The sequence below is a fragment of the Epinephelus fuscoguttatus genome, linkage group LG5, assembly GCF_011397635.1.
Source record: "Epinephelus fuscoguttatus linkage group LG5, E.fuscoguttatus.final_Chr_v1".
Classification (NCBI taxonomy): domain Eukaryota; kingdom Metazoa; phylum Chordata; class Actinopteri; order Perciformes; family Serranidae; genus Epinephelus; species Epinephelus fuscoguttatus.
In genome coordinates, this window is record NC_064756.1 from 26,218,515 (window position 1) to 26,230,899 (window position 12,385).

Below are 12,385 nucleotides of genomic sequence, written 5' to 3' on the forward strand. Positions count from 1 at the left end.
TTTGCAGGTTACACAGTGCTCTGAAAAATTCAGTCAAAGGTGTATTAAAAATATCCTGTGAGGCACTTTGTAAACCCTGTTTGAACATGAGCACTATATGAAGTGGTCCTCCGTCTGACATGTAATAATCATGAGGATTGAGATTTTACCAGGACAGTGGTTTGCAGAAACACGATGAATTAGTGGTAGACATGCCACAAATTGCCACAGCAATGATTATAGTTGCACTGGCACTGTTGGAGAACCTCGCTGATGCGACACAATGGGAGAAACTGCACTTTCCTTACCGTATTTCTAATTGACAGGTCTAAAAAAAAATGGTGGAGAGGCCCAAGTATTGATATGCAAATGGATGCTTAAGGGCATTTCTGCATCCATTTATGGCAATCTGTGGGTGTGAAGAGGAGGCTTATGTCTGTGCACCCAAGACCACAGTGATCAAGATTTAAATAGCCTACAGAGTCAGACGTACACATGGCTTTATAATTCTGACAAAAAGAATATCTATGCACATTTATGCCTTTGTGTGTATCCACAGTTTTAGTGATGAATCTACACAGAGTTTTATGAATCTGGCCCCAGATACCTTCCTAATTTTGACATATCCTCAGACCTTTTTTGCTTTGTTTTAGCCTGTGTTACAGCCTAACAAAAGCATACCTTATATGGGTTGTTTTTATGCTTTAATTGTGTTTTGAATAATGCAGACATGGAAATATTTTTTAAAACAAGAATAATTTTATAAAAATGAAAGAACTCAATAACACTCTTTCTTATGGTTTGACTTTATTAGTTAACTTTATTCTTTTAATTTTTTGCAGCCCATGAAAAAATATATAAATACTTGAGAACAAGACTCTGAGATTCTTAAACTCCTTTGCTTGGGGTAGTTGCTTTCTCTCAGCTCAGAGAGGCTGTTGGGACAAGACTTCACAACAGGTCAGCAGTTGTAAGGAGCTTGTGGAGTGTGTGTGTGTGTGTGTGTGTGTGTGTGTGTGTGCGTGCGTGTGCGTGCGTGCGTGTGCATGTAAGTGACAAATAATTAGACAAGGAGGTCTGTATGTGAAACAAAACAGAAATTGGCAAACAAAAAAATGACAGTGTGTGGGGGAGGCTCACCACATGTGGTCAGTCGGGACAGAGGAGAAGAAGCGGGAACTTTGAGTTCAGAAACAGCATTAAATCAGTCACAGTTGACAGAGTTTAACAGTCTTGCTTCACTTGTACTCTTGTAATCATGCTATGTCCAGTTGTTACTTTACCAGTCAATGGATTTGGGGAGGACTGGTGCTGTGACATGCTGCTTTTGTTAGCCAGGGGCTGTCCGTTATGGATAAACCTGGCTTAGAAGACGGGGGTTCATTGCAGTCTCCACTGTGCCGTGTTTCGGTGGTGCTGATCCAAGGAAACAAGTCGCTCATTCACCTTACAGAGTTAGAAGTTCAGTACTAAATAAATTTTGTTGTCTTTCTCAAGCCCTTTTTGATAGGAATTGTGCAAATTTGCAGGAAAGACCAATCAGTCTTTTTTCAGCATTGGCAATATAAAAACAAAATCGGGGAGTGCAGCAAAATGCCGCCTTCCTACTTTTGTTGATACAGAATGTGCCTTTTTCGGGGCAATGGGGGGCGTGAGCAAGTAGCAAAATGTGTAGCTCAGCGTGTGGCGTAAACAGTGACGTGGGAGGGAAGCCACGGCTAGTCAGTCCTTTGGCGATTCTCTCGTAAGTCGGCCCGTTCTTCACCATCCCCGTCATCTGACGGTTAACGGCCCCTTCGTTTGTGAGGGCAAGGAGGGGGCGCAATTCCTTGTCTCCCCAGTTGCTCATCTTTACAGTGTCCGTCAGGTTTGTCTGTCCCTCTCCCTACTAGCTGCTCGCTAATTCCTGCTATCAGCTGTTTCCTGTTTATCCACCGCCAGTGGGTCGCACGTGCAACTTCATCAACAGCTCCTCCCACAAGTCTTCAACAGCCCCTCCCATTGCGGAAGGCCGCCTCGGTCTGTTTAAACTAAGGGTTCTGCCAATATGACTACCCTACGAGGTGCAAAATTGGGCACCTCGGATCAACTCGCCAATCTGGCTCTGTGTGTCTAAACGCTCGCAGCTTGCCGGCAAAACAGCCCAACATTCACGGAAAATCTGGCAGTGTAAAAGGGGCTTCAGTCTCTTCGGGTTTTGTGTCTTCAGTCTGGCTACTTCAGCAGGCTGTGTTTAGATCAGAGAGCTTTGTTTGTAGCTCTTGCTGGGAGCTAAGTCGAGACAGGGTGGGGGAAGGGTGTAGCAGGTCCAGCCAACACCCACAACCCTCCTCTATGGAGATCAAAGGAGAGTTGGCATAATGACATTTCAGAGTGTCACATATCCCAGTGGTGCCCAATCACGTTTTAAGCTAGGTCCATGGGCAGGATGTCACATTAAGGTATGACTTGATGGACCCTTGGAAGTTGAATGCAAATGACCTTTCTTTGTTTCATGAACAAGCCTGATCTGATTCAGCTCACCACCAAGTTGTGATCATTTTTTGGTTCTGCTCCTCTCTTTACCTGTTTCTTCAAAACAAGCAGATCTGATGTTGCACCCACAAGGCCAATCATCAGTCTTTAGCCGAGGGTGTTCTGCTACCAAGTACACTTACAGTATGACCCACCCTATGCTCGAACATGGTTTTCATTACGGCCAATCCATGACTGGCAGATAAGTTCAATAACAAACCACAACTAAGGTTCAGATCAGACAGGCTGTTCCTCCCAATCACCCCCATCCAGGTTTCTCTATTATTGGCCATGTGAGTGCTGAAGTCCCCCAGCAGAAATACCCAGAGCTTTCTTGAGGTCAACCAAAAGTCCTCCCCCATCTCCTCCCACTCCCGGATATTTGCTTCCACAACCACCACAGCTGCAGTCCTTCTGGCCATCCGGTACCCGTCAACTGTCTCAGGAGACCACTGGGCCAATAAAGCCTCAAAGGCCTCCTTCTTCAGCCTGATGGCCTCCTTCACCACAGGTGTCCACCCTGGGTTCTCAAGTTGCTGCCAGGACAGGTACCAATGACCTGCTGACCATAGCTTTTCACAGCTGCCTCCAGGCCTCAGCCAAACTTTCCAGTTCACCCTCATTATGCGATTGGTTTTACCCAGTCTGTTCGACAGGCTCTCCCGCCATTTGATCCAACTCACCACCAGGTGGTGATACGTTGACTCTCTTCAGTGTTTGTGTCAGAGACATAGGGCTGCAGATCTGATGATACAGCCACAAAGTTGATCATCAATCTTTGACATTAGGTGTTCTGGTACCAGGTACACATGTGAGCGTCCCAGTGATCAAAGATGGTCTTAATTATGTCCAATATATGACAAGCACAGAAGTCCAATAACATAACACCATTCGGGTTCAGATCAAGCAGGCCGTTCCTCCCAGTCACCCCCCTCCAGGTTTTCCCATCAATGACAATGTGAGTGTTGAAGTCCCCCAGGAGAAATATAGAGTCCCAGGACAGCACCCCTTCCACGACACCCTTTAGAGACTCAAAGAGGGCCAGGTACTCCAAAATGCCGTTCGGTGAATAGGCTCAAACAACATTCAGAGACCTCCTGTCAGACTTGCAATCGCATTAAAGCGCTCAGCTGGGGGTTCGTGAGTATCCGTACACCTAAATATCACCTCTCTCCCAGGACAACTCTAAAACAGGTGAGAGTCCAGCCTCTCTCTAGGAGGTTGGTTCCAGAACAAGTACTATGTGTAGAATCAAGCCCAACACCATTTAGCTGGTACCACTCCATCTCCTGCTCCAGCTCTGGTTCCAGAGAGACAACATTCCAAGTCCCTTGAGCCAATCTGCGATGCCAGGGGTCAACACGACTAGGTCCTGCCTGCTGCCTGGCTCACAATGCACCCGATCCTAATGCCTATCAATGTGGAGGCTATGCTCCACCTTGCCCCATGTGCTAAAGACCTAAAATAATACATTAACATATTTAATGATCATTTTAAAAAAATTAAAATTTTGAATGTAATATAACCCCCAAGTGTAAATATTTGAATCAACAAAATGAAGACTGTGTTGGATTTGCACATCTCAACTTTGTACTGTATGTTGCCATCTTTGCTGTTTTGGGTGTCTTACGACTGATTTTTGTTCATTATATGTTTCTTGGTGTTCTTCTCTGGCTTAAACAATATGATGAAACACTTTGGAGCAAATATGCATAGTAGTAGTCCAAAACTGGAGGCCAGAATAGCAAATATCTCCACAGCCACAGTAAACTTCCCAGGAGAGCTGACATATGCTGGGATAAAGGTGATCCAGACTGCACAGAATATCAACATGCTGAAGGTGATAAGTTTGGCTTCATTAAAATTGTCAGGTAGTTTCCGGGCTAGGACAGCTAACACAAAGCAAAAGATAGCCAGTAGGCCTATGTATCCAAGCACAGCCCAGAAACCAAAAGCTGAGCCTAATGCACACTCCAGAATGATTCTCTTCTTATATGTGGTGAGGTTTTTCATTGGAAAAGGGGGACTAAGAACCAACCATATAGTACATATTAAAACTTGAATGAATGTGAAGAATACCACAGTCATTCTTTGCTGTGGAGGACCAAACCATTTCATCACATTACTGCCTGGGAGTGTAGCTTTGAAGGCCATTAACACTACAATTGTTTTTCCGAGAACACAAGACATACAGAGGACAAAGGTGATCCCAAATGCTGTGTGGCGCAGCATGCAGGACCACTCAGAGGGTGGTCCAATGAAGGTTAATGGACATAAGAAACACAGAGTCAAGGAAAAGAGCAGCAGGAAGCTCAGCTCAGAGTTGTTGGCCCTGACAATCGGGGATGCCCTATGACGATAGAATATAGCTGCTGTTATAATGGTCAGACAGGCGCTACCAACTGAGAACACAGCCAGGATGATTCCTAGGACCTCGCTGAAAGAAAGAAACTCTACAGGCTTGGGGAGACAAGTGTCTCTCTCTGCATTAGGCCAGAACTCCTTGGGGCAAGGGAAACAATCAGGGGAATCTGAAAAACAATAAATGAAAAAGAGCTTATAAGCAACATCATACTATATCTTTGATATTGCACAGTAGTGCATTAAAAGATACCTGTAGCCTTGCTTATCTCTCCTTCAGGACATGGTACACAATCATAACAGCAGATGGGTTTTCCTCTCTGCAGTACTTTACGAGATCCTGGAGGACAGCTGTCAGTGCACACTGACACAGGCACCTAACAAGTAGATACAAACTCACAAATGATCAGGCGTGCAACAAAGCTGTAAAGATTAAAGGATAGGTTTAAAGTTTTTAAGTCCATCTAAAAAAGTACACATGCCAATGTGTGCACTGAAAGTGTATTTGATCATTATTCATTTTCCAATTCCTATTGGCTGTGGTTATCTTTCAAGGTTACAGTCTTTTTAGAACAAATCGCCTTATTGAGAACACTTACTTGGAAAAAAAAAAACAGTGAATTTTATGCTAAAAATTCTGTGACTTTGGTAGGGATCTCTCCCCGGCCAAAATGGGCAGGACTAACAGGGAAATCACATTTCGTATCCTTTCAGATCACCAAATCTGAAAATGTCAAATTATTACTTTTGAGCTCCTCACTTGTGTGTCGCCCTCAACCCAGGTGAGCTTCCTGTTGATACTGAACTCCTGGCCCGCTGGCAGTGATGCATCATAGTGTCCTACTGTCACCAACTCAATACTGCCGCTCTCAGTTTTTTGCCAGTTAACCAGCTCGTATTTGGCCACAGGATCCCCGTTGGCATCAAATGATACATCATAACCATTTTGGGAAAAATTTACTTTCTTCAGCCGTGTTAAAACCTGTGAGGATGAAGTAAAGTGAAGGACAGAAATGAAGACAGTGTCAATATATATATATATATATATATATATATATATACATTGGGCGGCATTGGGGTGTTCACATATTTGTTTCAACTGACCTCTTTGGGCTCTGTCTTGGTGAATTTGTCACACTGAGTTGTAGAATTAGTTTCCTGACACACTGCATTATGAATGGCATGAGCTATTGCATAAATAGCCTTGTACACCATGTTAGTGATTCGGAGCTGAGATGTGTCAGTATATGGGCTTTGGATCGTCTGTATGTCTTCATTTCCAGCACATACACTTTTTTCTGTGGTTGCATCTGAAAGAACACAGACAGATTTTTATTGTCTTTGAAAATTACATGCCTTTTATCTAAATTTATGTATCACAATCGCATGAAACATGCTTATTTTACATTACATGTCAAGGAATTGTTTTGCACATGTCACAGTTTTTATTGTTATTATTTTTTCTTAATTGCTCAAGTTTTAGTTGCGTCAACCCCTTTTTTTTCACCTTCATGTATTCCATCTTGGGCTTACAATCCTCAGCCATTAGACAATAAGTAACATCTATCAATGTTCACCTGTTTTAATGCATTTAAAGTAAATGAATGATGATGAATCATTCTGAGTACAGTTAAGTTCAAGTTTTGTATCTTTATTTAGCTTGGTGGCCTGGAAACTCTGTAAACAATTTTCTTACTTTTCTCCAGTCTGCAGTTGAATGCATCCTCCCAGAACTCAGTAAGCACTGGAGAGGCAGCCACTTCAGAGGGAGAGAGATCCAGCAGGAAGTCTCTCAGACCTGGGATGACAGATTGCTCAATGGCAAATCCGATGGCTCCAGCACAGAAGCTGAACCTCATCATGTCAGGGTTGGTTACCCAGGCCTCACTGCCGATCCACTGGCGAGGTGGAGAAGGCTTGAGTGACAGCTCCTCCAGCAGGATCCTCATGTCTCCAGAGGCTGTAAATGCCACAACAACCATAGCTGTCGACCTGGAAAGACATTCTATTTCAGCATGAATATACAAATACCATTTTTCAAAATATAAAAAGGTAGATTACACAAACAGACATGAGTGTAATGACAGGAATAAACGATAAATGGTCAATTTGAAACTGAGAGAAAGATACAACCCTCCATCATATACTTAACAAAACATTTTATGCAGTTTTGTGTGAAGAAGATCAGTGTCAGCTCAGTGGACAAAAGCACAGTCAGTGATGTAGAAACCTGCGGATAACATCAGCCACTCTCTGGATCCTGCTGCGTGGGTTGGTCCGGAAGAAAGATTCGGAGTATTCCACACAGATTCCCTCTCTGTGTGCTGCGGCCAGGAAAGACGCCATGCCATTATTGCCATAGTCTGAATCTGACCTGACAGCACCTATCCATGTCCAGCCAAAGTGTTTTACCAGCTTGGCCAGAGCGTCAGCCTGAAACTGGTCACTAGGGATTGTTCTGAAGAAAGTCGGGTACTGCTGCTTATCTGACAGACATGCACAAGTGGCAAAGTGGCTCACCTAACAGAAAACAACATTCTAATTATTCAACAGGACAGACAAAAAAACCCAAACAAAACATAAAATCAGTACTATATATTTAACACACAATTGTCAGAAACTCTAAATATTTACTTGAGGAATGTTAAAGGACCCAATGATGCGTGAGATGCTGATGGATGGTGTGGACCCAGACTCACCAACGACAGCCATCACCATACCAGACTGTGAGCAATTGTCACTGGTGTAAAACACTGGGTCCAGGCTGCTTGAAAGTTGAAATGCCACATGCACAGCCACAGGTACTGAGCCACATGAGTCATAGATCTGATAACCGAGCTTGATGCCAGGAAGCAGCTCTGTGCTGTTGTTAATCTGTTCGATGGCGAAAATCATTGCACGTGCAAAGCGCAGTTCACGGAAGCCAATGCTGCACAAACACTCCTGTCATTGTTTGAACTTATGTAGGAAAAGGACACTTCACAATTCAAAACAAAAAACATTATAAAGGAAAACTGCAAGTCATAATTATGAGCATTAACTGATTTCTGCACGTGCTGCTTTGAAACAAATACAGACCTACATCAACAGGTTGCCTGAACACCAAAGATTAAAACACAAGAATAGATATCAGTCAAAAATTCACATGAATTGTGAAGAATGGATTAACAATAGTCAAGGCAATCTGTAATCTTATTTATGTATTTTAATCATTATCTTGTTAATATTTGTATCAGATCTTAAACACACTTAAACTTTCAGACAATAAACACCAAAAAACTTTTTTTGTAATATAGTCTATACTATATTTTACTATTTTTGTCAATATAATACCTAAAGTTCATACTGAAAATACTGACTTGTCACAGATTGTGAAAGTATATACGTTCTTTGCTTTGTGGCACAATTGTCAGCTCATCAAGCAGATCAAACCATTTTCATCCCCACACATGCAAACATACTCTTATCCTCCGCTTCTCACTCTTACTCACCTCCCTGTGCACCTTAGTGGCTCAGGCATGGTGGTGTAGTTGTGCTTCACTGTATGCATGTAGGAGTGTATGGAGAAAACACCCCCAATAACATAGTCACCATCCACTGAGAAGGCAGGTAGACGAGTGGTACCCTGAAGCTTACACTTCACAGATGAAGCCTCAGTGTTGAACCCAGCAATAGTCTTATCTTCTGTACACCAAGCGCTTTGTTTGAGAACATCCCCAGAATTTAAAGCAAGAGTTGAATTAAGATCACCCAAATGAAGAGACAGCATCAGGCCAATAAAGAGAGCTGAGATCTCCATCCCTCAACTGTCTGCATGTGATCATACTGTTTGTTGACACTGGTTTATATAGATTTTCAGACAAAAGCTTCCCTCCTTCTACTGTACGTCAGCTTACTATACAGCAGACAGAGGATGCTCTTACTCCTCTTGCAAAGTTATCATTTTGAACACCAGATGTCTTTCTAAGGTTGTTCGACAGTTTTTTTTTTCTTTTACTGTGTTTAAGCTCATTCCAGGTAAGCCTAACAAATGCACACCTTTCATCAGTTGTTTGTGTGGTTTAATGCTGTCTTAAATAAAGCAGGTACAGAAATATTATAGAAATGGCAGTAATGGTATTAACATTTTAAGAAAGAACTCAGCACCACATGTTTGGTATCATATTTGTCTTTATTAATTTAATTTATTTTAATTTTTATTGTCAGCACATGAAAGAATTCTTTTAGCCATACAGGATAAAACAAGACATAAATAATAAGCACAGTAAAGTTTACTTTAAACTTACTCCACTAACACACATAAAACAGCACATGAGATAACTTAACTTTCAGGATTAACCAGACAGTCCTTTCTGGAAGAATGTTTTCATTTTAACTCAAACCATGATATTTTTCCTAAAACTTCAGAACAATCTGGCTCAAAGCCCTAAAGGCAAACTTCTCCCAACAGCCATAAAACATGGACTAACAACATAGTTTACCTAACAAAAGTACAAAATTCAGCTCAGTAACTGTCAAGGTTCATAGACAAAATATTTGCTTTTTGCTAGTCACACATTATTAGCTTCAGAATGTTTACATTGCATATATCAGGTTAGTGGATAGCGAACTTTTTTCCTATACTCATAGCTTAACAGTTTACATGTAATGTTATTATATTTCTTGCTCACTGTTGTTTTAAGTCACTGCATCTCCTGACAGGACAGCACATTTGAATTTCAGCATGCATGCATGTCTTTTCAGTCAAACATTGTTGAAACAGAGCACCTAATGTTGCTTTAGTGAGAAGTTAGCAGAGTAGGATGCCCATCCAGGCAGGTGCATTGTGTTTTTTGTTGTTACATTATTGTTTATGTGCTTTGTGTTTTGACCCCTTTTTTCTCAGAAATCGAAAATATTTCCACACTACTGATATATTCCAGAGTAAATAACATTATCCTTTTTGTCTTCCTCTCGGTTACTTGTCGACTACCTCCTGCTGTTTGACAGTGATGCAATACTTCAAAATATAGACCGAACCTAAAGATGATAAAATGGATAAATATTTTTGTTTTGCATTGATAATATTGGATTGCTGATCACTGAATCAATATATCGATCCATCTCGACGAATTGTTACACCCCGATCAAAAAATACATATGAAAACATGACTGAATGTGAAAAATACCACAGTCATTCTTTGCTGTGGAGGACCAAACCATTTCATTGCATTACTGCCTGGGAGTGTAGCTTTGAAGGCCATTAACACTGCTATTGTTTTTCAGAGAACACAAGACATACAGAGGACAGAGGTGCCATGAAGGTGTTCCCAAGTGCTGTGTGGCGCAGTTTGCAGGACCACTCAGAGGGTGGTCCAATGAAAGTTAACGGACATAAGAAACATAAAGTCAGGAAGAAGAGCAGCAGGAAGCTCAGCTCAGAGTTGTTGGCCCTGACAATCGGGGATGTCCTTTTAAGACAGAACACAACTGCTCTTTTAACGTTAAGACAGGTACCACTGATTAAAAACAGGTCTTCAGTCTAGCTGCTTGAGCAGGCTGCAACTAGATCAGAGAGCTTTGTTTGTAGCTTCTGCTGTGTAAGTTGACACAGGGTGGGGCAATGGTGTAGCAAGTGCAACTAACAACCACAACCCTGCTCTGTAGAGTTCAAAGGAGAAGACCCAATGGAGTGCAGAAGCTTTTATCTAAGTTGGCTTGGTGACATTCCAGGGTGTCACTTGTTATAGTAGTGCCAATCACGTTTTAAGATGGGACCATAGGCAGGATGTCACACTGAGGTATGACTTTAGGGACCCTTGGAAGTTGAATTCAAATGACCTTTCTTTGTTGAATCAACAAAAGAGGCAACATCTGCCATTCCCAACATCTGCCATTCCGATTCCCTTACAGGAGATGTCTTCAGATGTCTGGTTTAAACCTGTACAAATGAACAAATTATTTCTGAATTCAGTAAATCCCAACAAGGCAAACCACCATTTACCAGCAGAGAACCTGTACTCAGACTTGGAGGTACGGACTCTCATGGCTGCTTCACCCTCCACTACAACCTACTCTAGTGTGTGCTGGAGGCCATAGTGTGATAAAGCTAATATAACCAAATCATCTGCAAAGAGCAGAAATGCAATTCTGAGGTGCCATACTGGATCCTATCCTTCCCCCTAGCTGCACCTTGAAATCCTGTCCATGAAGATCTCAAACAGAACTGGTGACAAGGGACAACCCTGGCAGAAGCAAACACTGAAAAGTAGTTTGACTTTCTGCCGAGTATATGTACACAGTTCTGACTTTGGGTATACAATGACCGGATAGCTTGTAGCAATGACCGTGGTGCCCTGTTTTCCCATAGTACCCCCCACAAGACTCCCCAGGGGACATGGTCATGAGCCTTCTACAAGTCCACTGTTCCAAGGCCAGGACGGAACTTGCCCAGCTCCTCATGAATCCGAGGTCTGACATTCAGTTGGATCCTCCTTTCAGGCACCCTGTTATAAACGTTCCCCGTGAGCCGTGCGATAACCCAGTAATGGGAGCACATACTCAGGTCTCCATGTTTTGGGGAAAATGCCATTGAAGAGTTTTTAACTTGTCTGTAACCTCTGTCAGGGAAATGGGTGAGGTTTACCACTGAGTCTTCACACTTCACACAATATCCCTGATTCAGCTCACCACCAGATTGGGGTCAGGTTGTCACATATCACAATAGTGCCCAATCACGTTTTAAGCTGGGTCCATGGGCACGATGTCTCATTAAGATATGACTTGAGGGACCCTTGGAAGTTGAATGCGAATGACCTTTGTTTTTCATGACCAAGCCTGATCTGATTCAGCTCACTACCAGGTTGTGATAATTTTTTTTAGCTCTGCTCCTCTCCATACCTGTTTCTTCAGTTTGTATAGCTGCAGATCTGATGTTGCAACCATGAGTTTTTTCATTGATCTTTAGACGAGGATGTTCTAGTGCCAAGTACAATCATGAACCACCCCATGGTCGGACATGGTCTTCATTATGGTCAAACCATGACTAGCACAGGAGTCCAGTAACACCACTGCTAAGGTTCAGATCAGGCAGGCTGTTCCTCCCAATCACCCCCATCCCGGTTTCTCCATCATTGGCCATGTAAGCATTGAAGTCCCTTGGCAGAACTAGCCAAAACTTTCTTGAGGCCAACCAAAAGTCCCCACCCATCTCCTCCCACACCCAGGTATTTGCTTCAGGCAACCACGGGCCAACAAAAACTGAAGGGCTTCATTCTTCAGCCTGATGGCCTCCTTTATCGCTGGTGGCCACCGGTCAGTTTTCAAGTTTCCGCCAGGACAAGGTCCAATCCCTCTGACCACAGGTGCTTCGAGGCTTCAGCCAGACATTCCCAGTTCACCCTCACTACGTGTATTGGTTTTCCAGGTCTATCCAACAGCCACCCACGCCATCTGATCCAATAAACCACCAGGTGCTGATAAGTTGACAGATCTGCTCCTCTCTTTAGCTAAATGTCCAAGACATACGGCCGCAGATATGATGATATAATTA

The 12,385-nt window shown here is 42.7% G+C and overlaps 1 protein-coding gene across 1 annotated transcript; it reads right to left on the bottom strand.

Moving 5' to 3' along the window:
- Window positions 1-4,119: 4,119 nt before the first annotated feature.
- LOC125888987 (extracellular calcium-sensing receptor-like) lies at window positions 4,120-8,494 on the bottom strand. The gene is made up of 8 exons (XM_049576648.1): window positions 8,346-8,494; window positions 7,489-7,783; window positions 7,085-7,374; window positions 6,551-6,846; window positions 5,959-6,164; window positions 5,615-5,836; window positions 5,108-5,231; window positions 4,120-5,024 (listed from the first exon to the last, which is right to left on the bottom strand). Exons 1-8 carry the CDS (start codon window positions 8,402-8,404, stop codon window positions 4,120-4,122), a joined length of 2,397 nt encoding a protein of 798 aa, XP_049432605.1. The 5' UTR covers window positions 8,405-8,494.
- Window positions 8,495-12,385: the final 3,891 nt, after the last annotated feature.

Excerpts from the sequence above, each read along its gene's own strand:
- LOC125888987 (XM_049576648.1), bottom strand. The coding sequence starts at position 8,404 with ATGCATACAGTGAAGCACAACTACACCACCATGCCTGAGCCACTAAGG. Across the intron at positions 6,847-7,084 it reads GTGGCTGATGTTATCCGCAG|GTCGACAGCTATGGTTGTTG; the intron begins GTTTCTACATCA and ends ATGTCTTTCCAG. Across the intron at positions 5,232-5,614 it reads GGGTTGAGGGCGACACACAA|GTGCCTGTGTCAGTGTGCAC; the intron begins GTGAGGAGCTCA and ends TCTACTTGTTAG.